At 40.6% G+C, this 24670-nt stretch overlaps 1 protein-coding gene across 1 annotated transcript in view; it reads right to left on the bottom strand.

Annotated features, from left to right (window-relative positions):
- The window catches only part of LOC105930459 (carbohydrate sulfotransferase 8), a 218836-nt gene that overhangs the window by 160878 nt on the left and 33288 nt on the right, over window positions 1-24670 (bottom strand). Inside the window, exon 2 of the mRNA XM_012868689.3 lies at window positions 18926-19119. Within this exon, the coding sequence (XP_012724143.2) occupies window positions 18926-19119 (194 nt within the window). The remainder of the gene's footprint in view (window positions 1-18925; window positions 19120-24670) is intronic.

Here is a 24670-nt window from a genome sequence, read left to right on the forward strand (position 1 = left end):
ATGTATGCACTTCACAATTTACACCCGAGTGTTTCGTTAACTCCGGATAATACCAGGTGAAGACTGCATCGAACCCGCGTTTGGAGAAAGGGGTGATTCCAACAATCAGGGACTCATCTGTAGTGCAGTCAGTAAGTGCACTACAGATGAGTGTCAGGATTTGTTTATGGATGAACTCAGAACACACACAGGACAAAAGTTTGAGAGGTTTATTGAAGGGTAGATGACTGATGGAAGATGTAACCAGAGGTGCAGGAATACAACGGCTCAGGGGTGCAGGTGAAGGCAGGGGCTGACGGCCAGGAGAGAGAGTCCAACAACGCTGAGCGGGGTGGCACAGAGCAGAGCCTTCTCAGAGCGGCTAGTCAGGTTAGCAAATCACTGGGGACACCAGAACACAGAGCAGAACCTCCCAGGAACAATGGTGAGGCACAAAGTCTTTCAACGTGGCAAACTAACCTTAAATCCGAAACCAAGGCAAGGACGAGGACTGGCATGGAGTGGATGATTCAGAAGACGGACCAGCACTAAAGTGAGGCAGAGGGAGGTTTAAATAGGAAGACTAACAGGTGACATGCATCTGACTGAATAATTACTAACAGGTGTGACTGACTGCAAGGAGAGTGAAGTGAAGGCTGGGTGGAAGGGAAGGCTGAAGTGAGGGGAAGGAGAAACTAAAAACAATAAATAAAGTTAACCCCTAACTAGAACTAAAACAAGGTGGAAAAACCGAAAACCAATGGCAACAAAAGCCGAATCAAAACTAAACCATGACATTACCCCCCCCTCAAGGCCGGTCTCCGGACGGCCTAACAAACTAAACAACAACCAACCTAGGGTGGGTGGAGGGTGGTACGGATGGCGGGCTAGGGTCAAACAAAACAGATCAAAGCAGGGTGGGTGGAGGGTGGTACGGATGGTGGGCCAAAATCAAACAAAAAAAAAAAACTACCCACTCAGGGCGATCTGAAACAAAAGGAAAAACAAAAGCGGACTAAAAGGGGTCACTAACAACCCCTGGTAAGCAAAACAAGAACGTCTAGCAGATGCTGAAAAGCAAACATCGCCACAAGGAAAGTCAGGCGAACATTGCCACAAGGCAAAACGGGCAAGGCCAGATGTGCTAACGCCAGAGGGAGAACAGGCGCACGACAGCGGCAAAGGGAAGGAACGGGCGCACGACAGCGGCAAAGGGAAGGAACGGGCGCACGCCAGCGCCAAAGGGAAGGAACGGGCGCACGACAGCGCCAAAGGGAAGGAACGGGCGCACGACAGCGCCAAAGGGAAGGAACGGGCATACTTAACGCCAAAGGGAAGGAACGGGCGTACTTAACGCCAAAGGGAAGGAACGGGCGCACGACAGCGCCAAAGGGAAGGAACGGGCGCACGACAGCGCCAAAGGGAAGGAACGGGCGCACGACAGCGCCAAAGGGAAGGAACGGGCGCACTTAACGCCAAAGGGAAGAAACGGGCGTACTTAACGCCAGAGGGAAGGAACGGGCGTACTTAACGCCAAAGGGAAGGAACGGGCGCACGACAGCGCCAAAGGGAAGGAACGGGCGCACGACAGCGCCAAAGGGAAGGAACGGGCGCACGACAGCGCCAAAGGGAAGAACAGGCGTACGACAACGCCAGAGGGAAGAACAGGCGTACGACAACGCCAGAGGGAAGAACAGGCGTACGACAACGCCAGAGGGAAGAACAGGCGTACGACAACGCCAGAGGGAAGAACAGGCGTACGACAACGCCAGAGGGAAGAACAGGCGTACGACAACGCCAGAGGGAAGAACAGGCGTACGACAACGCCAGAGGGAAGAACACGCCGGGGCGTGAGGGAAACGCCGGGGCACAAGGGAAGCAGAAACATCTAAAATGCCAAGGAACTAGAACGGAGGGCGTACTAAAACGCCGGGGAACCGAGGGCGTCCTAAGACGCTGGGGAACCACAAATCAGAGGGCATCCTAACATGCCGGGGAACCAAGAATCAGAGGGCGTCCCAACACGCCGGGGAACCAAGAATCAGAGGGCGTCCTAACACGCCGGGGAACCGAGAATCAGAGGGCGTCCTAACACGCCGGGGAACCGAGAATCAGAGGGCGTCCTAACGCGCCGGGGAACCGAGAATCAGAGGGCGTCCTAACACGCCAGAGAGCCAAGAATCAGTGGGCGTCCTAACACGCCAGAGAACCGAGAAACAGAGGGCGTCCTAACACGCCAGGGGACTAAGGAACTAAGAGGCCAAAACAAAAACCAAGGAAGCTCGAACCAGCCAAAGCTAAGGAGCATGAAACAGCTCAGGGCCAGGGGTCAGAAATCTAAGTGAGCGCTAAGACCTAAGGAGCGCTGGAAACTAAAAGCGCAGGACAAAAATAAAGAATCAAACCAAGAACTAGAAAATAAGGCAAAACTAGAGCAGGGATAACACCACAAAAGAAAAACTAAGGCAAAACATAAAATCAAAACACTAAAGCAGAAAATGAAACTAAAGCTAACTACGAATGAAGGAAAAAAGAAAAACTAGGACTTGAACAAGTACACTAACGTGACAACTAGAGAGCTAAAGCTAAAATGACAAAGCTAAGCAAACCTAGAAAACTAAGGCAAAATCTAGACTCCTAAAACAGAGCTGGAAAAATCAAAGCAAAACAGAGACTAAGCACTCTAAGAAAACAAAGAACCCCCTAAATAATTCTAAACTGAGGAATTCTAAATCACTCAAAATTAAAGCCGAGCTTAACAAAATAAAACAGAAAGCACTGGCCATAAGGGCGTAGGCAAAGACGGCTGCTAAGCCGCAAGAGTTCTCGTGGAGGTCGTCCTGGACGAGGCAGGCGGCGGAGCAGCATCGCCCGACTAAGCCCTTGAGGAGGGCGGCCCTGACGGGGCAAAGTCAAGCGGCCTGGAGACCGCGGTCGGCAGCTCTGGCCGAACAGAAAAGTCAAAGGCGGGCGCCGTGGTGGACGGCCCCGACGAGGCAAAGTCAAGCGGCCTGGAGACCGCGGTCGGCAGCTCCGGCCGAACAGAAAAGTCAAAAGCGGGCGCCGTGGTGGACGGCCCCGACGAGGCAAAGTCGAGCGGCCTGGAGTCCGCAGTCTTTGGCTCCGGCCGAACAGGAAAGTCTGGTGCGGGCGTCGTGGAGGACGACCCCGGCACGACGAACTAGAAATAGGAGTAGCATCAACTAAGGCCTCATCCTGAGGCGAAACTACTCCCTCGGAGGCCTCGGCCTGAGGCGAAACTATTCCCTCGGAGGCCTCATCCTGAGGCGAAACTACTCCCTCGGAGGCCTCATCCTGAGGCGAAACTACTCCCTCGGAGGCCTCGGCCTGAGGCGAAACTACTCCCTCGGAGGCCTCATCCTGAGGCGAAACTACTCCCTCGGAGGCCTCATCCTGAGGCGAAACTACTCCCTCGGAGGCCTCATCCTGAGGCGAAACTACTCCCTCGGAGGCCTCGGCCTGAGGCGAAACTACTCCCTCGGAGGCCTCGGCCTGAGGCGAAACTACTCCCTCGGAGGCCTCGGCCTGAGGCAGGGCGGCTCCCTCGGAGGCCTCGGCCTGAGGCAGGGCGGCTTCCTCGGAGGCCTCGGGCTGATCTGCGTCGGCCGGCGGAGCGGAGCTTTCAGCGGCCGGCAGAGCGAAGCCTTCAGAGGCCGGCAGAGCGGGGCTTACGGTGGCCGGCAGAGCGGAGCTTTCAGCGGCCGGCAGAGCGAAGCCTTCAGAGGCCGGCAGAGCGGAGCTTACGGTGGCCGGCAGAGCGGAGCCTACGTCGGCCGGCGGAGCGGAGCTTTCAGCGGCCGGCAGAGCGAAGCCTTCAGAGGCCGGCAGAGCGGAGCCTACGGTGGCCGGCAGAGCGGAGCTTACGGTGGCCGGCGGAGTGGAGCTTACGGTGGCCGGCGGAGCGGAGCTTACGGTGGCCGGCGGAGCGGAGCTTTCAGCGGCCGGCAGAGCGGAGCCTACGGTGGCCGGCAGAGCGGAGCTTACGGTGGCCGGCAGAGCGGAGCTTACGGTGGCCGGCAGAGTGGAGCTTTCGGGTGGAGGCGGAACCATCTCTTCAGCTACCTCGGACGCTGCCGGGCTACAGGCTTCAGAGGGCGGGTCCTCCTGAACCCCCTCAGGGGAACTGAGCGGAAGCGAGTCTTCGGAGGCCTTAAAGCGTCGGAGTGCCCGGCGTCCTAGCCGGGAGGAGCCAGACGGGGGTACAGAGGCTGTCAGAGGGGTGGCTGCAGGCCCACGGGGAAGAAGGTCGTCCCGGTCACCGTAATAGAAGCTCCACAGCTGGTCCTCCTCGACATGTGGGGCTGTGATGGATGGGACATTGAGCTTTACTCGGGGAGCCAGCTGCGAGTCATAGAGGTGGTGACATAGGCGATGAAGGGATCTGCGGCTTCTCTTCTCGTGCCCTGGGGTAGCGGCAACAACGCCCACGTAGAACACCTGGGGAGTGGAGTCGGCCTTGATCGGCGGCGCAGGGTCCTGGGCAGAAGCCATCCTGGCGTACCTCTCTTTCATCAGGCGTTCGCACATGTCCAGGTATGCACGGATCTCCGGGGTGTCAGCCCCTGCAGGTAAGTTCCATGTGGTGTCTGAGTCCATCCTTTTGGCTGGTCCGTACTGTCAGGATTTGTTTATGGATGAACTCAGAACACACACAGGACAAAAGTTTGAGAGGTTTATTGAAGGGTAGATGACTGATGGAAGATGTAACCAGAGGTGCAGGAATACAACGGCTCAGGGGTGCAGGTGAAGGCAGGGGCTGACGGCCAGGAGAGAGAGTCCAACAACGCTGAGCGGGGTGGCACAGAGCAGAGCCTTCTCAGAGCGGCTAGTCAGGTTAGCAAATCACTGGGGACACCAGAACACAGAGCAGAACCTCCCAGGAACAATGGTGAGGCACAAAGTCTTTCAACGTGGCAAACTAACCTTAAATCCGAAACCAAGGCAAGGACGAGGACTGGCATGGAGTGGATGATTCAGAAGACGGACCAGCACTAAAGTGAGGCAGAGGGAGGTTTAAATAGGAAGACTAACAGGTGACATGCATCTGACTGAATAATTACTAACAGGTGTGACTGACTGCAAGGAGAGTGAAGTGAAGGCTGGGTGGAAGGGAAGGCTGAAGTGAGGGGAAGGAGAAACTAAAAACAATAAATAAAGTTAACCCCTAACTAGAACTAAAACAAGGTGGAAAAACCGAAAACCAATGGCAACAAAAGCCGAATCAAAACTAAACCATGACAATGAGTAGTGCACTTACTGACTCCTTGTGTAACTTCTTACCTACCAAATTATGGCAAACTGCTAATGTTGCTAATGCAACTTCCTCATTTAAGATATACATTTCTAGCGTTTGCGGTTTAACATCTCCTTATTTTATTGCTTTACTATGTGGATGTTTGTAAACTGCTCCATGTGTTTGTGTGTCCCTGAGCAAAGGGCCGCTATCACAAAGTGCTAATATCACGCTGCTAACCAGTAGGATCTCCATAGGAACACATGAACACACGTACATGCAAGTCTAATTCTTGCGCATAACCTCACGAGAAAGAAACGAGGCATCAAAAAGGGCCAGAATGAGCTCTATTAACTTTTGTCCTAAAAATTTCCAAACATGAATTTGAAGATATTCAGAAGGATTGTATAACTAAAATACCAGACTACTTTAAATGTCACAAACATTTTATTTAAATTTTTTACATTTGCCTGTAAATCAATTCACCTCTGGAAATAGGCCTTTTCAAAGGTGGACATCAAAGAAACAGGTTTTGTAGCCAATGGATTTGTCTTTCATTTGTCTATGACATTTGGGAAGAATAACATGATCCCTGTGGCATGAATACAGTATATCATCCTGACATTATCCATCTGTGGGATGGCTTATAATCCACTGCTGTGGGTGAACTTCTTATTCTGCCCAAAAACATGAATAACAGGTGGTTTCTGAACATCTCCCAAAAGCTACTTTTTACAAAGGGGAGTGGTGGCTTAGTTGTTAACGCTGAGACACTGAGACACTCTGGGTCACTGAGCAAAAGCGTTATCCCCAGAATGCTCCCCGGGTGTTGCACAGTGGCAGTGCACTACTCTCTAAGGGATGGGTTAAATGTACAGAACATAATGTATGGTGCAATGACAAAATAAAGATGATTATGATGATGGTTCACCATGAGCCACTACTTAGCCCAGAAGCTGACATCTAACAATTCCGAATGAATTGCAGAAGTTATGAAAAAATAAAAAAAGTTTTAGCTTAAATTTGATATATTTCCAAATCAAAGCTTTTGAAAAATATGGCATAAAAGAGTGTATTGTTCCACATAGGACAACATCAGCATACCTACCTAAACATTTTAAAATGTCAAAGGCAGAATATGCTAAATAATGCCAGAATGTTTTACCAACACTATAAAAACAAAACTTATTTTGTAACCCTGTACTGTATGCCTTCTTTTAAAACCCCTTCTTCACTGATAGAATAATGAGTACAGTAACCTTGAACAATAGCATTTATTATCCCTCCTCTGCTTTTTAAGCTGCGAGATATTTCCTTGGTGAGAGCAGCGGTTATATAACCTCTTACACTGTTCCCACTCTCTTTTTGAACGTCTTCTCCAGTCTGTAGTATTCCCACACCACTTGAAGATGTCTGCAATGCTAAAACTTTCAGCTTTTTTTTCTGAAATTAGTTTTGTTTTTTTATCTGTTAGCTGCTGTAAAGACAAGCTTTTTGACTGAAACATTATGTTTCACTTTTAAAAAACTCACACTAATGCCTCAGTGACAGAAAAATCAAAACGCTTATGTAACACACCAGTGCTGTCTGATGAAATCAGCTCTGCTATCAAGGTTTTGCTTTGACAGAAGACAAGGGGATAATGTGTATTTCCACAAACTTTCAGGAAAGGTTAAAGGTTGTAGCACTCAGGCTGGTAGGAATGATTGGTTTAAGTTTTCACTTTGTAAAGTCCAGTAAAAGTTCAGCAAACTTCTAACTTTAAGCACGTGCTCAAGCTAATAGTGCTGGTTCAATGTTTTTTGAACCTCCTAGAAAGAATTAGCTTTTTATGTATCATTACCACCACAGAAAGATTTACCAGGAAGGGAAATTTACTCAACACGCTGTTTGTTGCACATCTCCCAGAAAAGAGAGCACAGACGAGAAGGAGATGAAGCTGAAAATTAGATGCAGTCATATAGCCAGAACTTTATCTTAGGAGTATAAAGTATAAGGTTAAAAAAAACATACAGACAAATCACAATATTAGCTCTTGTTTGATAAAAGTCAGCCACTGATATAAAGCAGACAGAATACATCAAGCATTATTGATTGTAATTTGTTGTTTAGGAAGCGCTTTAAAGATACATAGCAGGTTTTCTTTTTGTCCATAAGCAAATTTTCAAAAAAGATGAAGAAAAATGGAGAATGCAGGCTACAAGTTCAACTGCAAGAAATTACTTTAGTTGTCTATTGTTGATTTCAGAGAGTAATGTTTTACTTCGAAAAATTGCTCTCCCCAGAATTGAATTTCTCAATTTTTTTTGTCTTCCCTGTCACCCATGGATATTTTTAATATGGAAGTCAAATTTCAGATAATGAATCAATGCAGTGTTCAATGCGGTGTTCATGAAGCCCAGTCATTGAGATCGGCTTCAGTTTCACATTCAAACTACATGAATGCCTATTTGCCAATTTATTTGCCAGTGTCTCGTATTAACCTGTATCGTTTATAGCTTTTTTCTGAAATAGAGAGCACCAAAGCAATATAGAATGCCTTATCTTCCATACTATGGAAAAGAATGACAGCATCACAAGACAACATTTGTGAGTACTGCGTTCAAAGACATTTTTTAAAATCTGCCTCACTGTTGGATCCACCCCGTCTCTGGTCTCATTATGTTTTATTTCCTTTGGAGTTTAAAAGGCTTCTCAGCATGGTGTTGTGGAAAAGGGCAACCTGAAAGTCCCAGAGCCACCAGCAGGACTGGCAAGACATGCGCTGCTGCGCAGGAGGGGGCTTCGAGCTGTTTGCCTGTCTGTGGCTCAAAATATGCATCTTCAGTGCTTCTGAGTGCTCTGTGAAAAATCATAGTATATGGTTTCTTTCTTATTTTAAGTTTCTTTCTTCACAGCTGGTCTTTCCTACCCATTATCATTTAGATTTCCATCATTTCCAACTTACTGATTTTTTTTTTCTTCTAAATATTTAAATTTTAGGGTTTGCTGTGATTTTCAGTTGTGCACTCATTCCATCTTTCATAAGTCAATAAAAAACCCTAACTGTGAAGCAAAAACGTAGAATTTTTTTAAAAGCTTTTTTGGGTTCTCCTTACCATTTGTGTACATTTTTTCACTGACCTTTGTCAGATATGGAATGCGAAAAAATAAAATCTGTTTCAGAATTGGTGTGCAGGATCAGATGGCAGGGTAAACAGATTACGTTGCAAAGCTCCCATGGCACAAGCCCCAGCATTAATGTTAACGGAAAACCACACAACCTTACTGTTGCCTCTGAGCTGCTCCATTTTAAATCCAATCGGCATGACCTGGGTCTGGAGGAAGCTCAGGAGACAGCGATGCAGACACCTGATAACAATGCACTCATTTTTCTTTTCGGTGCAACCTAGGTGTCAACAGAAATGGTTCAACTGCCACCTGAGGTGAACATAGAAAGGGACGCTGTGTGTGATTGTAGTTCTTGTAATTGGGACTGTTGATGTCCACATACAACATGCTGATCCAAACATGCACAGAACCACTCTAATGTGCTCGACTAAGAAAGTCGAGCACATTAGTTTAGATCCCTAGTTCCAAAGTTCCTACACTGGCTCCCTGTTGCTCAGGGAATACGCTTTAAAATACCTGTTAGTTTATAAATTACTGAATGGCTTAGCACCAAAATACATTATAGACAGTGTATCAACACCTCCAGACCTCTCAGGTCTTCTAGTTCACGTCTACTCTGCATACCCAGAACCAGAACAAAACAGAGTGAAGTAACATTTATTTCTTGTGCCCCATTTATCTGGAAAAATTCCTTTAAATCAAGGTTAAAAAGTTGTTTAGAGTTGCTTTGAAATGTTAATGCTCTATTTAAACTGTTGTAGATTACTGAAACATCACTAGATTGAGTTTAAAGTCTAACTTATCTTGAATTACTGCTACTATTCCACTGTAATGTACTTTTCCTCTGTATGTTGCCGTTTCTTATGTTCTGTTCATGTACAGCACTTTAAAATGTCTTGTTACTGAAATGTGCAATACAAATAAACTTGCCTGGCCTCACTTTTTTTTGTGATTTAAATTGCATTTAAAGTTTTGTAAAATAATGTTATGGAGTTTCCTTCACCAGGTGTTATTTCCTGCTGATTTCCATTCATCCTGCACCAGCAGAACCAAAACAGACTGTGCCAGCACAACACAAAGAACCTCTGTGAGAGAAGCTTTATTCACACAATGGAGGAGGACAATCAGGGTAAAATAAAACCAACAGATTTTCACAAACATCCACTGGAAGATTTTCTTATGACTGAAGTGGTGACCTGTTGCTGCAAAGTCCATCACCACAGTCTAATTACATTAAAAGACAGCTAAATTGGATGATGCAAACAGAAAAGGCTTAAGGGATTACTGGACCTCTGACAGAGAGATCAAATTTTTCCTTCATGCATAAAACCCGGCTCCTTGCAGACTCCATGTGGACAGAGGTCAATAGGGAGGTGGGGAGGTAGCAAAAGACATTAAGATGGTGTTTATGCCCATTTTTCTCTGTAAAGGTCTTGTACATTTAATGTAGGAAAAAAATACATATTACCCAATACTTGCAGCTATAGTTGGTAATCCTGTTCAGAAACAGTTTTTGTAATACTGGGTAAAATGGTCCTTTCATCCTGAAAGTAGTAAATACATTATGTATTCACAAAAAGAAGGTTAAAAATTGTTTTCTGTGGGAGCAGCAGGCCTGTAAAAACTCTAACCAATCCATGCCTCTTGGTCTGCAGGGCATAGATTTGACAGTTTTGTTCCTGCTTTCATTCAGAATCAGTCAGTCAGAATTCAATCAGACATACTTTAATAATCCCAGAGGGAAATTACTTTATTAAATTCCCTTCCGTCCCACAAGTTCCATGGGTATCACCAGATCTATTGATTGTCCCACATGCCAATCATTCCGACATGCTCACGTAACGCCAGTGTCCATGCTCGTTCTTTCATAGTTTCCAGTTGCTGGCTGCGCATGCGCACTTCTAGTTGTTATGTATCCGGTTAGCTTAGCGGCTTGGTTAGCGGTTAGCCGTTCATTGTAGCACCACTGCTCTCATCGTAGACTTTGAACATGACTGAGAGTTACATGAAGCGAACCGCGTTCATGTTTATGAGAAGAAGAGGAAGGCCTGGCATATCTGAGGGTTTGGCTCACTCCCACGTCTGGATTTTACCCTTTCCTGCAATGTGTTTGTGTATGAGAGCCCAGTTCTGAAGCTGTGTCATTCCTCTGGCATTTTAGATTAAATATATTAAAGCACAGTTTTGGATTCAAGAGTAATTTCTTACTAAAGAAGTCTACAAAAAAAAGAAGACCATTTCTCCAGGGTAAAGAACCGGGAGGGCGGCAACTGGATGTGGATAATTCTTAACATCACATTTTGTTTATGATTATTGTCATGATTTAGGTTCTTGTCTGTTTTGTTTTTGACTTTTCCTATCAGCCTGTCGTCTATCAGCTACCAGCCATCATCCAATCAGCTTGGTTTCCCTCCAGCGACCGCCCTACTCTTGATCACTTCACCTGCTGCCAGTAATTAGTCAACTCGGCTCACCTGTTCACCGGGCTACTTATACCTGCTTCAGCCAACTGTTCCCTGACAGAACATCTCTTCTCTTCTCTCTTCATCGATTCTCACGTTCCAGTGTGATGTACCCTGTCTCTACCAGATCCTGTGTGCTCAGCCAGCTGGACTCCTCGGTTAAAGTTGCCTGTGTCTGCGTTCTGCAGTTCTGCCTGTTTCTCCGTGAGTCCCACCTCCTTGCTCTGCCCGTTCTAAAGGTTCCTCGGTCTACATCGCCTGTTCTGGTCTTTATCTACCTGCATCCTCAGGCCTCCTGCTCATCCCCGCCTGCCTGTACCTTCAGCCAAATTTCACCTGCCTAGTCTGGTTCTGTTTGCCTGCCTCACCTGCCATTACTCATCATCTTCACAATAAACCTTTTAAACGTAACTCTGTGTCCAGCTGAATATCGGGTTCACCAGCAGTAATCATTACAGTTATTGTTTATTTGATCTCAGGGCTGTTCTTTGGTTTACTGGTGTTTTTGTAATTTTCCCCTCATCTACCTCCATTAAGGTACTCAAATACCTGTTCCTCCTTTTCCAATCACCTGTGAATCACTCTTACCTGTCCCCCCTTCAGTAGTACTTCTTCCACTATATTAGGTCTCTGTTTCATTCACTCCTTGCCAGATTCTCTTTGTTACATCATGTTTCTGTGCCCAAAGTTTCTTACTTGTCTGCCTGGTTTGGATTTATTTATTTTAGTAAACATCATCCTGCTTGCCTCCTGCCTGTGTTTGGGTTATATACTACCATGTCCCTTGACATAACTAGAAGTTCATATAAACATTGATGTGTCGAAAAAAGTAAATCCAAATCCTACTGTACTTTCCTAAAATGTGTGTGAGTATTGTTTAGTAGGGAAACTCTCTGCATCGTAATACAACAATAGGAGAGTTTCTGCATCGTAATAAAACTATAAATCATGTCTGTTTAACAGACTTTTCCCTCTTCGTGCCCACAACTGATAACAATTTTTGTGACCAATATGCTAAATTTGGGACTGTTTCCGTTTTTTTTTCAGTTGTGATAATGGGAAGGAAACAGAAAAGGTAGCATGTGCTTTAATTTTAGCAGATCTTGTCATGGTAGTGTTGAACAACAATATCACAATAGAGTGTTTTCTTAATATAAAGTAGCTCTATTTTGTAAAATATACATTATGGTATTATAAACATGTACATCCAAACAAAAGAAGACATCTAAATATCAAAAATCCATGATGTATTTTAACCTGTCATTCAGCTAGACTGTATAATGTGGAAATGAGCCATTCCAGCACCACTGTTTGTTTCAAGATAATATTTATCAATGGCTCACTAGATTGTTTAATACATGAGTCAATTCTCAGTTGTTTCTGTTTGATTGTTACTGGCACTGATTGCACCTTCTGTGCTATACATCAGATCCTTCTACTCTCTAATTGCACCTTGCTTTCCGACAGCATGTCACTAGTGATTCAGATAATACACAGCCAAGGTATGTCAGAAGCAAAAGAAGTTCAGTAGATCAGTCTTTAAATGTAATTCAAATCCATTTAAAGTAAATATGTGAAAAAGGGATTGCAGTGTCAAGGTATTTGGAAGTGGTAATGTATTATACTTTTTTTCTTTTTTTTTTTTTTGCCATGTACTTCAAAGATAGCATGCGCTGTAGCAATAGAATCGAGGGCACATTTTCTTCTCTTATCCATTTGTGAGTCTCCCTGTTTCGGGCCATGTGAGATGACAAACAGGCCAAGCTTCTACTCCTGAAAGCAGCTGGTCATCATTCCCAAAAGAACGTGCAAAAAAAAAAAAAATACCCAGAGGTGCAAATTTATCCGAATTGGTCTTTGAGAAAGAGGCTACTGTCCCTGCAATTGTCCTCCAACAATTATTGAGCAGAGATCAGGGGGTCCTTGAGGCTTTTAAAGTGCAGTTTTTCCAACTACAATAATACGGGCCATCTAAAGAAGAGGATACAAGGCTCTCAGAAACACTGCAAACCAAATAAAGAGGTAGAGAAAGAGCGGAAGGCAGATAAAAGCTGACACCCAATGTATTAGAACTCAGCTCTATTAGATATGAGCTTCTGCAAGGGTGAAGCACCAAAGCTTAAGGCAAGATACAGTTTGCTCATTGTGCTTCAGAGAGTGGGGCTGTGAAGGCAGTGTTACTATTGTGTTCTCTATACAGCACACAGTATCTCATGCATGATTTAGGAAAGTGAAACTCTTACTTTAATATTAAAGTAAGAATAACGTAGAAGAAATAAAAGGATGTGCTTAGGCTGCAAATCCCAGTATAAAACTGATAATATACCTTTGAAAAAATGAGCTCGTAGTCAAGTGAAGAAAGAAAAAATGTGCCGGAAGCATGATTTCAGTTTTTTTTTTTCAAAATTTGATCATATTTAGCTAGAATTCATCTTTTACAAAAAATGATTCTCATTGATTAAGGATGGAGGAAGAGCGTTGTGCTCTTTGAAGCTTAACTACATGCCCCTACAGCACATTAGGCTATTACTGAATCTTTCTGTTTTTAAATATCTCATTTTTATGAAACTTATAATTACAATGTAATGGTTCTTTTGATCAAATTCTGCCTTTTCGTGCATAAAACTCTACTGTTCAGCCTGAAAAGGTTGGCAAGAAGTCGACGTGATAAGTTGTTGTTTGTTGAGCTATCAGAACGAAAACTTAACATAACCCTTTTTTCAGGGTACTGAATGAGATTAAACCATGAAATACACCTTGATTTTTCAATAAAAAAAAATATAAAAATACTATAACCAAAAAGCTTTGCAAACTATTCCATCTGCTGCCACTCCTTTACCAATACAGCACCAATTTACACTTCAAACTGTAAAGAAAAAAAAAATAAAAAAAATAAAAAAAAAATATATATATATATATATATATATATATATATATATATATATATATATATATATATATATATATACACCCTTTTTCCCTTTTTCATTGTGTGGCTTTCAAATAACAATGTCTTTGTAGATTTATACTGCATGCCTTAGAGCCAAAAAAAAAACAAAAAAAAAACTTCCAATGTGCGGAAGAACTCGGCACATTGGAAGAAAGCTTTCTGAGAAAAAGAAAGCGATTAGTGCTTTTAAGTCTGTTGTCATCATTTATGATACTAAAACCTAAATGTCTATGCACATCAAACCCACATGGAACCAAGAGTGTTAAGTCTTTGGCAGGGCTGACACCCTTCCTTTAATAATCTTCTCTTCTGAAACATAACTTTGTGTTTTGGACAACTAACACAGCAATTTCAACAATGGCATATGTTTAGAGATAAACTTCTTTAGTAGGTTGGGAGTAAAAGGCTAACTATTTTAATGTGTACGTTAATCTTGTAATTTAAGAATTTATGTAAACATTTTTGCATCACAAGTTTAGTTTATCCTTTCAGCTAACCCCAATCTTTTCCCAAGGGTGGAAAGTTTGATTTTGTGATGAAAGGTAGGGGCCTAAAAGCATGACATGACTGAAACATCATTAGTTCCACTTTGTAGTCCAACTTTTTTTAATATTTGCTTGTTTAATTTTGTTTCTACATTTTATTCCAACTTGCTTTTATTCTGTTTTATTTTCCTATGTTTTAATCATGTAAAGCACTTTGCATTGTCTTTGTACTCAATTGTGCTATACAAATAAATTTGCCTTGCATTCCCTATTCATTCATTACCCTATTCATGCTTTGAGTTGCAAATACTCCGTGTGTGTGTGTGTGACAAGGTCATCAGCCTTTTAGGATGAACTGGTCCCAGTGTCCCCAGCATAAACCCCTATATTGCTTTAATCTAATGTTCTTCCTCATTTCATTTTGATTTAATACCATTGCCATAATGGGGGAAGAGATTGAGGTTGTAGATTATAAATACATCCGTATTCACTTGGACAACAGACAGAACAGGAGACTCAACAGAAAGGAGCAGATCATGCTTTTCTACATAAGGAAGCTCATTCAGTGTTTGCTGCAAGATGCTGCATATCTACTATAAGTCTGTTGCAGAGAATGTGATGCTTCTCCGCCTTCATTTGTTGGGGTAGCACATCAGAATCAGTGACTTAAAAAAGTAGGCTCTCTGTTCTAGGGACTCATCTAGAACCTCTGGAGAAGATTTTGCAAAGAAGGATTCTACATAAAATGAAGATCATTGTAGACATTCCTGAGCATCCTATTCATCAGACTGTAACACAACAACAATGTATTTGGTACTCTCTGAACTTGGTATCAATATGAATTTTCTAATTGCTTTGAGTTTGCTGTGGCAAATCGGACACTCGTCTTGGATGTAAACCCAGGACCATTAGCATCAGCCGCTGTTTTGCACACAATAAATTAAACCCGAGCTTACCTTTAAGATCAAAGCAAATATTATATTATTCAGGCAGCACAGAAAAAAAATAAAACACCTACGATCTTGAGCTCATCGTTGTATGTTGATCTTCAGGTGTTTTGAATTTAAATTTGGTATTTATTTCAAAGCTGTCGCCTTTTTTAGTTTCATACATGACTGTCACATATCTTGCAGGAAGCCTTGTGTATGTTTTTGGGCTTTTGCTATGTTTGTGTTCTTCTGATAGCTGCAATTTTGGGTTGGGGTTGGCAGAATTGGGCCTGAAAGCACGCACTGATCTGGTGAATATTTAAGTGTTGCAGAGATTGCACTCTGGATGAGTGGCTCTTGTTGCTGTGGAGTGTGACACTGCTCCTCCTTGTAATGATTCACAGTGCTCTTGACACATGATATCGTAGATATTCAGTGGGTTGCTGGTTCTGTACTGGTGAGGATCTTATCTCCAGAGAAACTGCTTGATGTGTTTTTTTAGTTGTTTCTTTACACCATCTACATTGGGTAAAGCCTGGAGATTCTACTACTCAATGTGATTTCTTTGTAATTCTGTATAAAAGGGTTTGTATTTCATAAAGGGTTAAACCGTTAAAAGAGACACAAGAGAAGAGGCACAGACATTATGCTTTTCTCATTTAGTTGAAAGTGTTGTACAAAGCCAAAAATGTGCATAAGCTCATAGCTGATCTCTTGTTCCTGAGACGTGAAGCAGCTTAGTTTTACACGTCCATCATGGCTGCTTAAATTCCCAATCTTTTTAATGTTGGAGTCAAGCAGGGTCAGACAGTCTCATAGTTTTAGGACAAAGGTTTGACCCATTTGGGAATTAGATTTGGAAAAGACTTTCAATAGAAAGAGTTCATGTTGAACCGTGTTCTGTTCCACATTTTATTAAATAATGTGTTTCATTAATGTTTCTAACATTCCTGAAGTCCAAAATTAAAAGTTAATTAAGAGTAGGCACAATGGCAAGAGGTCCTTCCGATATCAGTAGAATTATGTCTTCAGTTTTAAGACGGGTTTTATTTCTGTTATAACAGCAAATCTTTTCCATTCATTAATTAGAAGGGTGTAGATAATTTTGACATGCCATCTCTTTTGTTTATTAAAACAGATATATCTTTTAGATTGTCGCATGTTCTGGGAGGGTCGCCTATGTTGTTTCCGATCAGAAACATATGAAAATAATTTCATATGTATTTCTCTACCAGGATTGTAAATAATTTTGACTTAACTGCCTCTCGCCCCATGAGCGCTTGAGATAGGCACCAGTAACACCCGCGACCCCATGAGGGATTAAGCAGGTCAGAAAATGGATGGATGGATGGATGTAACGGCTAGATTTTTCTTGAATGGAATAGTCCATTTGTATGTATCCATGTGATGTAGCTGTAACTGTGGAGATATTTGTTCTTTTGTTGTGAAGAGCCATGTTTCAGAGTATCCACAGCACGTAAATGTGTTGCAAATTTATTCTTCTTGTTAAAGATATCTCGCAGTTGTTTATTTATTTTTTTTTACAAATTAATGCAATACATAACCACCCTTTTGAATATTGCTCCTTAAAATATTTTAAACAATGATTATGAACAGTAAACTCTTTATTACCTCTCCCAAAATTTTTACAACTCAACTTGTAATTTTAAACACATTTTTCTAAATGTATTTTCTTAAACATTTTAACAAAACTTGTGAAACCTTTAGGAAAGCTCCACATATTCAGAGTCTGTTGTGCTGTGTGGGTGTGAAGTAGGACCAAAGTGCAGACAGGAACGTGGGATGAGAATAGTGACGGGTTTAATAATAAAGTAGAGAAACTTACATAAGTATCACAATGACAACAGGACATGGGCAGAATAACATAAAGATTGAACAAATAACAGTGACAATCAGTGATCCTAAATACTGAGGAAAGAGTGGAGAATGACACTGAATGCACGGGATTTATCAGTGTTCATGCCGAGCAGCTGAAGCAGAAGAAAGCAGGGAGCCTAATTACCATGAATGGAGCTGAACTAACACACAAAGAAAAGAAAAAAAATAAACCAATAGGATACACTAACAGATCTAAGAGAGAAAAAGCCAAATGTACAAAGAACAGAGCACATGAATAAAATAAGAAACGAAAGCAGAGGAATTTACATAGCTAAACCCTACAGGCAAATTTATCAACTGAAAATTCCCTATTAGAACCTAAGAACATTTTAAACAGAACACAATAAACAACAAGGGAATGATGAAAACACAAAAGAAAGCCAAAATCCAAACACCTGTGTATCATGATCATGAATTTTGGTTTCTATCTTTATCAGAACCAAGTAAAGTCATGGACACATACTGTATATATAAAACATGCTACTATTGTTTTAAGAACCTTTACAGCATAAACCTTTTCTTTCTAATGCTTTTAGTGCCTATTACACTTTTTATTCAGGTGATGCAACAAAATAATCCTTGTTATACATGCATTATGATGCATGTAGATGCATTTTGATTCACTCTACTTAATACTGGTAAAACTGGTTACCTGATCTTGTGAAGGTATTTGAATACAAATGTAACTCATGATAAAGTTATTGATCTTATTAAAAGTTAATGTAAAATATTAACCGTACATGAAGTTAAACTTGGAGTTGTCTGAAACAAATGCTGTGAATAATTAACCGGTTAATATCTTCCAACTACAAAACTTCACTTATAGTTAATCAAAAATGTACCACCTCCCTATTAGGGCTGTTTTCTGGAGTAGATTTATACCTTGGTCCTCTGATTGGGCACTGGCCCAAAGTTCCAGCAGTAAAAACACACCTTAAAGAAAGTTGCTTGAAGTTTGGCTCTTTTATTTTTGGTTATGCACTGTTGTTTAAGACATGTTTTGTCCACAATTTAAAGCATATCTATTGCATATGTATATTTAGTTCTAAAACTGTACTGGCATTTCTACAACAAGCTCATGTAGGCCAGCAATCAGTTCTTGCCACTATTATTGTTTTACTTGTCCGTGTAATACATCCTTCACCACTAGGAGGTACAGGAGATACCGTGTAATTTTTAATATGAGAAGAATGTAAGCTATGAACATGAGCCAATGAAGGATATGAGTATCTTTGAGTTGTAAGATCGTAGATAACATAACAGCTTAATTATGATAGAATATAAGGCCTGTAGATCAAGGACATCAGACCACGAGCCTTATTTTCCTCTCTTACATCGCCTCTACCTTTCTCATCAATAGACATTATGTGTGTTGCTGAGTGTCTGCATATCTGCAACTGAATGTAAATGGATAATAGACAGGGCAACATCTGTGTAATGAAAAGCAAGTGTATTTTCATGCTGAGCTTTATAAGCTGTTCTCAACAGACACTGGTTTCTGTTGAAGGTGACCTATTATGCTTCCTTTAAACATTTGGGATAAGTCTATTGTCTATTGATTATACCAAACATTTCCATTAAAAATTTGTTGCACAAAGAAATCTCAAACAATGAGATTTCACCTCCCCACTTCAACAATTTTTTTTTTTAGTTTTTGTCTAAAAAACTTGGATTACTACTAGTAGCAGTAGAGACCCAAATAGGAGTACAAAGACATGGAAAAAGTAAATTTTTCATAATCGGTCACCTTTACGTTTATTAGAAAGTGATATACAGTTAAGGTAGACACAGTATAGCTATAAGTTTCCTTCTATAAACAGTGATTCCTATCAAACTATATTAAAAAAGAGACTAACCAGGGCCTTGCTGCTGGAGCATCTTTGACAGGTCCTCTAGATGAAGGAAGAGAAGTGCACCTCCAACACCAAACAGCAGGATGAACCAAATGCTACGAGGCATTCTTCGTACCCGTATCCACAGGGAATCCATCTCCATCCTTAACTTCATCCACACCATGATGCGGCACAGTAAGGTGCGTATATAATAGGTTCTGAGGAAATAATAAACAAGAGAGAAATGAAGACTGCTTTTGGAGTTGTTTTCAGTCAATCTGTCTTTATAGTAATGCAAATAAAGCAGCAGGCAATGGTAACACAAACCAACACAAGCCTGAAAAACCTGTTGAGTTTTCCTCACAAAACACATTTACATTTAGAAATATAAAACACAGACTTTTTTGCGCATTACAACCACGAATGTCATTATATTTTGTTGGAATGTTATTAGCATAAAGATGTTTGTGAAGTAGAAGCGACATGATAAATGTGAAATAGAAATTTAAATGGGTGACATGCATTTGTATTCACTCCTTTCACTTTGTACGGTTTAGAGATGTGTGTGTTGGGCTGCTGGATCACCTAATGTTGGTCTCAACTATCTCACTGTTGAGTTAAGGGGAAGTTATATCATAATTATTTAATATATTATCCACATTTAAGTAGTTGTAGTAGCAGCGGTTCAAACACACTGGGAACAGAGGAGATTCTTATCATTTGTAGGTCACAACCAGCACCTTAAAACACGTTCTGCCGCTCCTTCTTGCCGGTAAACTCTTGCTGGCTTAGCTTACCATTTGTTATTTTTTCTTTTCATCAGATTTGGAAAACATCCAGTCTTTTCAAAGTCATTCTTGTCAAATATTTCTCAAATTATTAATGACTACCTTTTACTGGAACATAGAAGTATTAAAAATCTGATAAAAATGTTTTGTGCTCTTCTGCTGACTATTATTTTTTGAACAATTAGTTTAGTTTTATTCTTTGTAACTTTGGCTTTATCTAAGATGCAAATGAGCAGATGTCAGAAAATGTCCTACTGGGACAGCTAGATAAGGTTAATCGCATTCATAATGTTTGGTTGCAACTGTGGATTTAAGACAGTTAACAGCTAAATGTAATTTAAATGTTTTTAAAAAATGTAATATACCAAAGGTTTGCACACTTGCGCAACCAGGTCATTTCACGTTGTTTATTTTTAAATTTGTTATTGTTAAACATATTTGTTTGATTTTCTGTTGCATTGTACAGTGTATGTATATATATATGTATATGTATATATATATATATATATATATCAATCAATCAATCAATCAATCAATCAATCAATCTTTATTTCAGACACAAAAGAGGTCCATAGTAAAAAACAAATGATAAAGAAAAAGAAAAGAAAAAGACAAACAAGGAATAAAATGACAGTCACTGAGCCACAAATAAATGATGACGCCAATGTTTCCACAATCTTGAGAAAAATCTCACTGTACTAAAAACAGGGTTCACTAAAATTACTATTATATTATTGTATGACACAGATAATCTACACATACATTTATACATGAGATTCCTGAGTGCAGCTGCACATGTGGGAACAGCGGTATGTACAAACATGTGGCTAGCTATATATATATATATATATATATATATATATATATATATATATATATATATATATATATTAGGGCTGGGCAACGATTAAAATATTTAATCGCGATTAATCGCCCTGATTAATCGCGATTAATCGCGATTAATCGCATTGTATTTACAAACTCGAAGAATGAATTCAAAAGTAGTGTAAAGAGCACTTTTATTTTAATGTTCTGCTGCCATATGAACAAAAGTGTTGTAACATTTGTAGCACTTATTTTATACTGGATATTTTTAACCCATCTATTGAATTTAGTGCACTATTGATCTTTTCTTCATAAGAGAACAGCAAGCACTGCAGCCAAAATATGGCCTTTTTTGACCTGCTGTATATTAGCCAGTCCCTAAGCTTGATGTATCATGAAACTGTTGACCTTTTGGGTTTTGTGGTTTTTATTTTATTATTACAATTAAATAATAATAATAATAATAATAATAATAATAATAATAATAATGTTATGTTCAGTGTTTTTTCGCTAATCCACCTCTTATATATTTCAATCCTTATGTAATTTTGTCTGTGTTGTGTGCACCTGCCTGTTGCTTTAATCCTATAAATTTCCCCGTCGTGGGATAAAAAAAGGATTAGCTAATGTTATCTTATCTTAAATAACACTTTTTAATATATGTACTGGGTTCTTTCAAGGTTTTAATTACATGTTATGTGTGGGCTCCAGTAACATCCATCCATCCATCCATCCATCCACTGATCTACCTGGATGTTCCCTGGAGGACTGAAACGCCTCAGTCAGAGACGTCTGTGGGTCTGTCCGGGCAATGAGAGAAGTTTCTTCTCCTCTCTCCGTTTCTGGGGCTCGACGTTTTCATGTTTTTTCACATGCTTAGATACATTTGTTGTGTTTCCATTGAAATGAACCGGCTTTTTACAAAACATACAGCTTGATTTCATTTACGGTATTAAAATAAAGCCGAACGGTGCTACTTCCACTGTTCATGTTTTTCCGCTGCTGCGGTCTCTCTCAGTTGTTTCTTTGCTAAGTTTGTGTGAGAGCTGAGTGGGCGGGCCAGGCTGAGCCTGCGTGCTGATTGGCTGACGCCGCTGAGCCATGTACGAGAGGGGAGGGGAAGCGGGAGAGTGCTGCCGTGACAGCACGCTGCAGTCAGCGCGCCTGCTGACTGACACTGACTGAAAGCATGTGAGCAACATGCGTTAATGCGCGATAAAATAAATATCGCCGTTAATAGTGTAATGAATTAACGCGAAATTAACGCGTTAACTTGCCCAGCCCTAATATATATATATATATATATATATATATATATGTCATAATAGTGTATAAATATACACAATTTATAAGCTCTCAGAGATTGTCACAATACAATAATTTAAAAAAGAAAGGGACACTTTTCACTTGTTCTCACAAGTGAAAGCGTCCTGTTACGTCCACCAGGCTTGTTTGTTGGGATAACATTAAAAGGAGACCACACAAGGATTTTCTGCTTAAATTAAAACTGAATTTTATTCAATTATACTAAAGAAATAAAATCCCAAAGAGAGAATACCTAAAATAAGAAACCATGACTAACCAGAAAAAGGCAAATGCAAAACAAACCTAACAAAACCCAACCATAAGATAAGCTACAAACCAAACCAAACCAAACCAAACCAAACCAAACCAAATGGGGATCTGAGAAGGGAGAGCAGGAAGAGAGCCTCTCCTCTGCTGCAAGCATAGCAGCTTTAAAGCAGCAGAGCACTAATCAGGTAAATGCATACCACCTGCAGAAGGCCTGTCTCTCGGAACCCTAAAAGGAAAATAAGGCCAGGACTGACTGGAGCCGTAACAGTCCTCACAATGGAAGTCAAATCAAGATAAAACAACATTACAGCTTTTGCTTTTGTAGGGATTAAGCTAGTTATTTAGATGTCAAATCCTTGGGCTACTTTAAAACCTGTTTCTCTTGCTTTTATCTGACAACAGTGCATTTCCATATGAATGGTTATAAAGTCTGTCCGTGGGAAAACTGTGCAAACAAATATATAACCAGGAAGGAGCGGCTAGCAGGAAAAAAAGCCTAAATGAATTTCTTGGTAAACAGGCTTAGTTGTTATGAACTCGCTTTCTTGCATTGGAAAAAAAAGATAGGAGGTGGAGACTTTTATTTATTTAGTCTGCCTGTTCTTCTCACTTGGACAACCCATGCTGATTTGAAGTAACTCCAACCAATTTCAAAACAATAAATTCAACCCAGTAGCGTTGCTTGGGAGCTTCTAACTCAAGCTATTACAGCACTTCACTGATTAATTAAATCTGTGTTTACAAGACACACAAACTGTAGACACTTTCAATGAATAAAATATGCCGTGATGTCAAAACCAATAAAATATGATTGTAAGCAATAGAATGAATGAATAGAAATCTAACAGAATCTAATTTTTTCTCATTTGTGTTTCAGATTTGGAAATAAATATTATAAAATAACATTGGAAACATGCGGGGAAAACCTTTTATGAAGTAAGTAAAGGTGGGGTGGTAAATGCTGTATTTATTTTTGTTATTGTGTGTGTCCTGCCTGGCAACGTGGCATTAAGAATTGTTGTCTTAATGCCAAAAAGAATTCAACAGATTTTACTTTCACAAGTGGAGCCTTACTGCTTTCGCCATAGTGCTCCGCTTGAATTATATACGAAAGAAGGTTTATTAGATTTTATGCTGGGACTATTTCATGTTCAATGGACACAGAAATAGGAAGATAGAAGGGGAACAAAAGGAGAGAAACAGATGAGACAAAATGATAAAAGGGCTAAAAGGCTATATCAATGCTTTATTTCGCAATGTGAAACGTGTGGATTTATATTTTGTAGCAACATGTGAAATATCTTCCACATGTGAAATGTTTTCTCCCAGTGTTTCATGCGTGTAAATTATATGCCATAGCAACAAATATTTCAGTAGTAGTTATATCATGCAATTGCGTGTATCATGTGAAAACTGTGGGAAAACCTTCCACATGTAAAAAGAGGACATTTTAACCACATGTAAAACATATTTATTTTTTTCTCAAAATGCCAAAGATAATGTATGCTTACACACATTGTAAAGAAAATATGTTTGTATTTGGGACTATTTGATAATTCTCTATACGTCTGACATGGTGTGGTCTAACCAATCATCTGGTGAGACAAATAACTTTATGGAAGGTGACAGAATTTGATGTATTCACAACAGTATATGCCGAAGCTGCCAAATAGAACTGTTACTATTTTGTACTCTCTCACACACCCCTCTTACAGGGTTGGGTGGCTCTCCATTTCTCAAGCTTGGGTCCTCTACCAGAGGCCTGAGAGCTTGAGGGTTCTTCTCAGGGTCTTAGCTGTTCCTAAGATTGCGCTCTTCTGGACTGAGATGTCTGATGTTTCTCTAGGTATAAGTTGGTGTTACTGCCCTGAGTGCTCTGGGTATACCAGGCCAATGCACTGTCTGTCCAACTTCCATCAGGTAAATGATTCAGGAACATTAAATCAAAATCTTAGACTTAAAACACAGCTTATTTCCCAAAGCTGTAAGGGCTATCGCCCAATGCTGAAAATCATGAAACCATAAGCCCAGTTCATGATCTGATAAATAAACTGGTTATACAGGCTTCTGACATGTAAACTCACTTACTTGTAAATGTGTATTAGTATTCACATGTCTATGCAAATTGAACATAATGTATTCCACAGTATTGTAGACTGGCGTCCAATATTTTGACTTGGAAATGAGTCCATTTGCTGCTAAAGACTATACACACACATAAGTCTCTGATGTGATTTGCCAGTGCAGTCAAGTTGTTTTATTAAAAAACATGGAGATCATGTCTTGTTTTGTTTATGTGTTATGGGCATGTATGTGCATTCTGAGCTGAGTCTGCCTAACCATTATGTGTAACCATTATTGTCATAATGGTTACACATACTGACAATAATGTAGTGATTCTTGAGTCTTGACACACACTCATACATATATATATATATATATATATCAACGTTTCAAAGTTATTCATTAAGTCAATAAATAATATAAATAATAATTTAATATATTGATAAAAAATCACTCTGCAAAGCATCTAGATTAGGCATTAGAATAAATTAAAAAAATATATGACCTTTTGTCATTA

The sequence above is a fragment of the Fundulus heteroclitus genome, chromosome 4 (assembly GCF_011125445.2).
Source record: "Fundulus heteroclitus isolate FHET01 chromosome 4, MU-UCD_Fhet_4.1, whole genome shotgun sequence".
Classification (NCBI taxonomy): Eukaryota; Metazoa; Chordata; class Actinopteri; order Cyprinodontiformes; family Fundulidae; genus Fundulus; species Fundulus heteroclitus.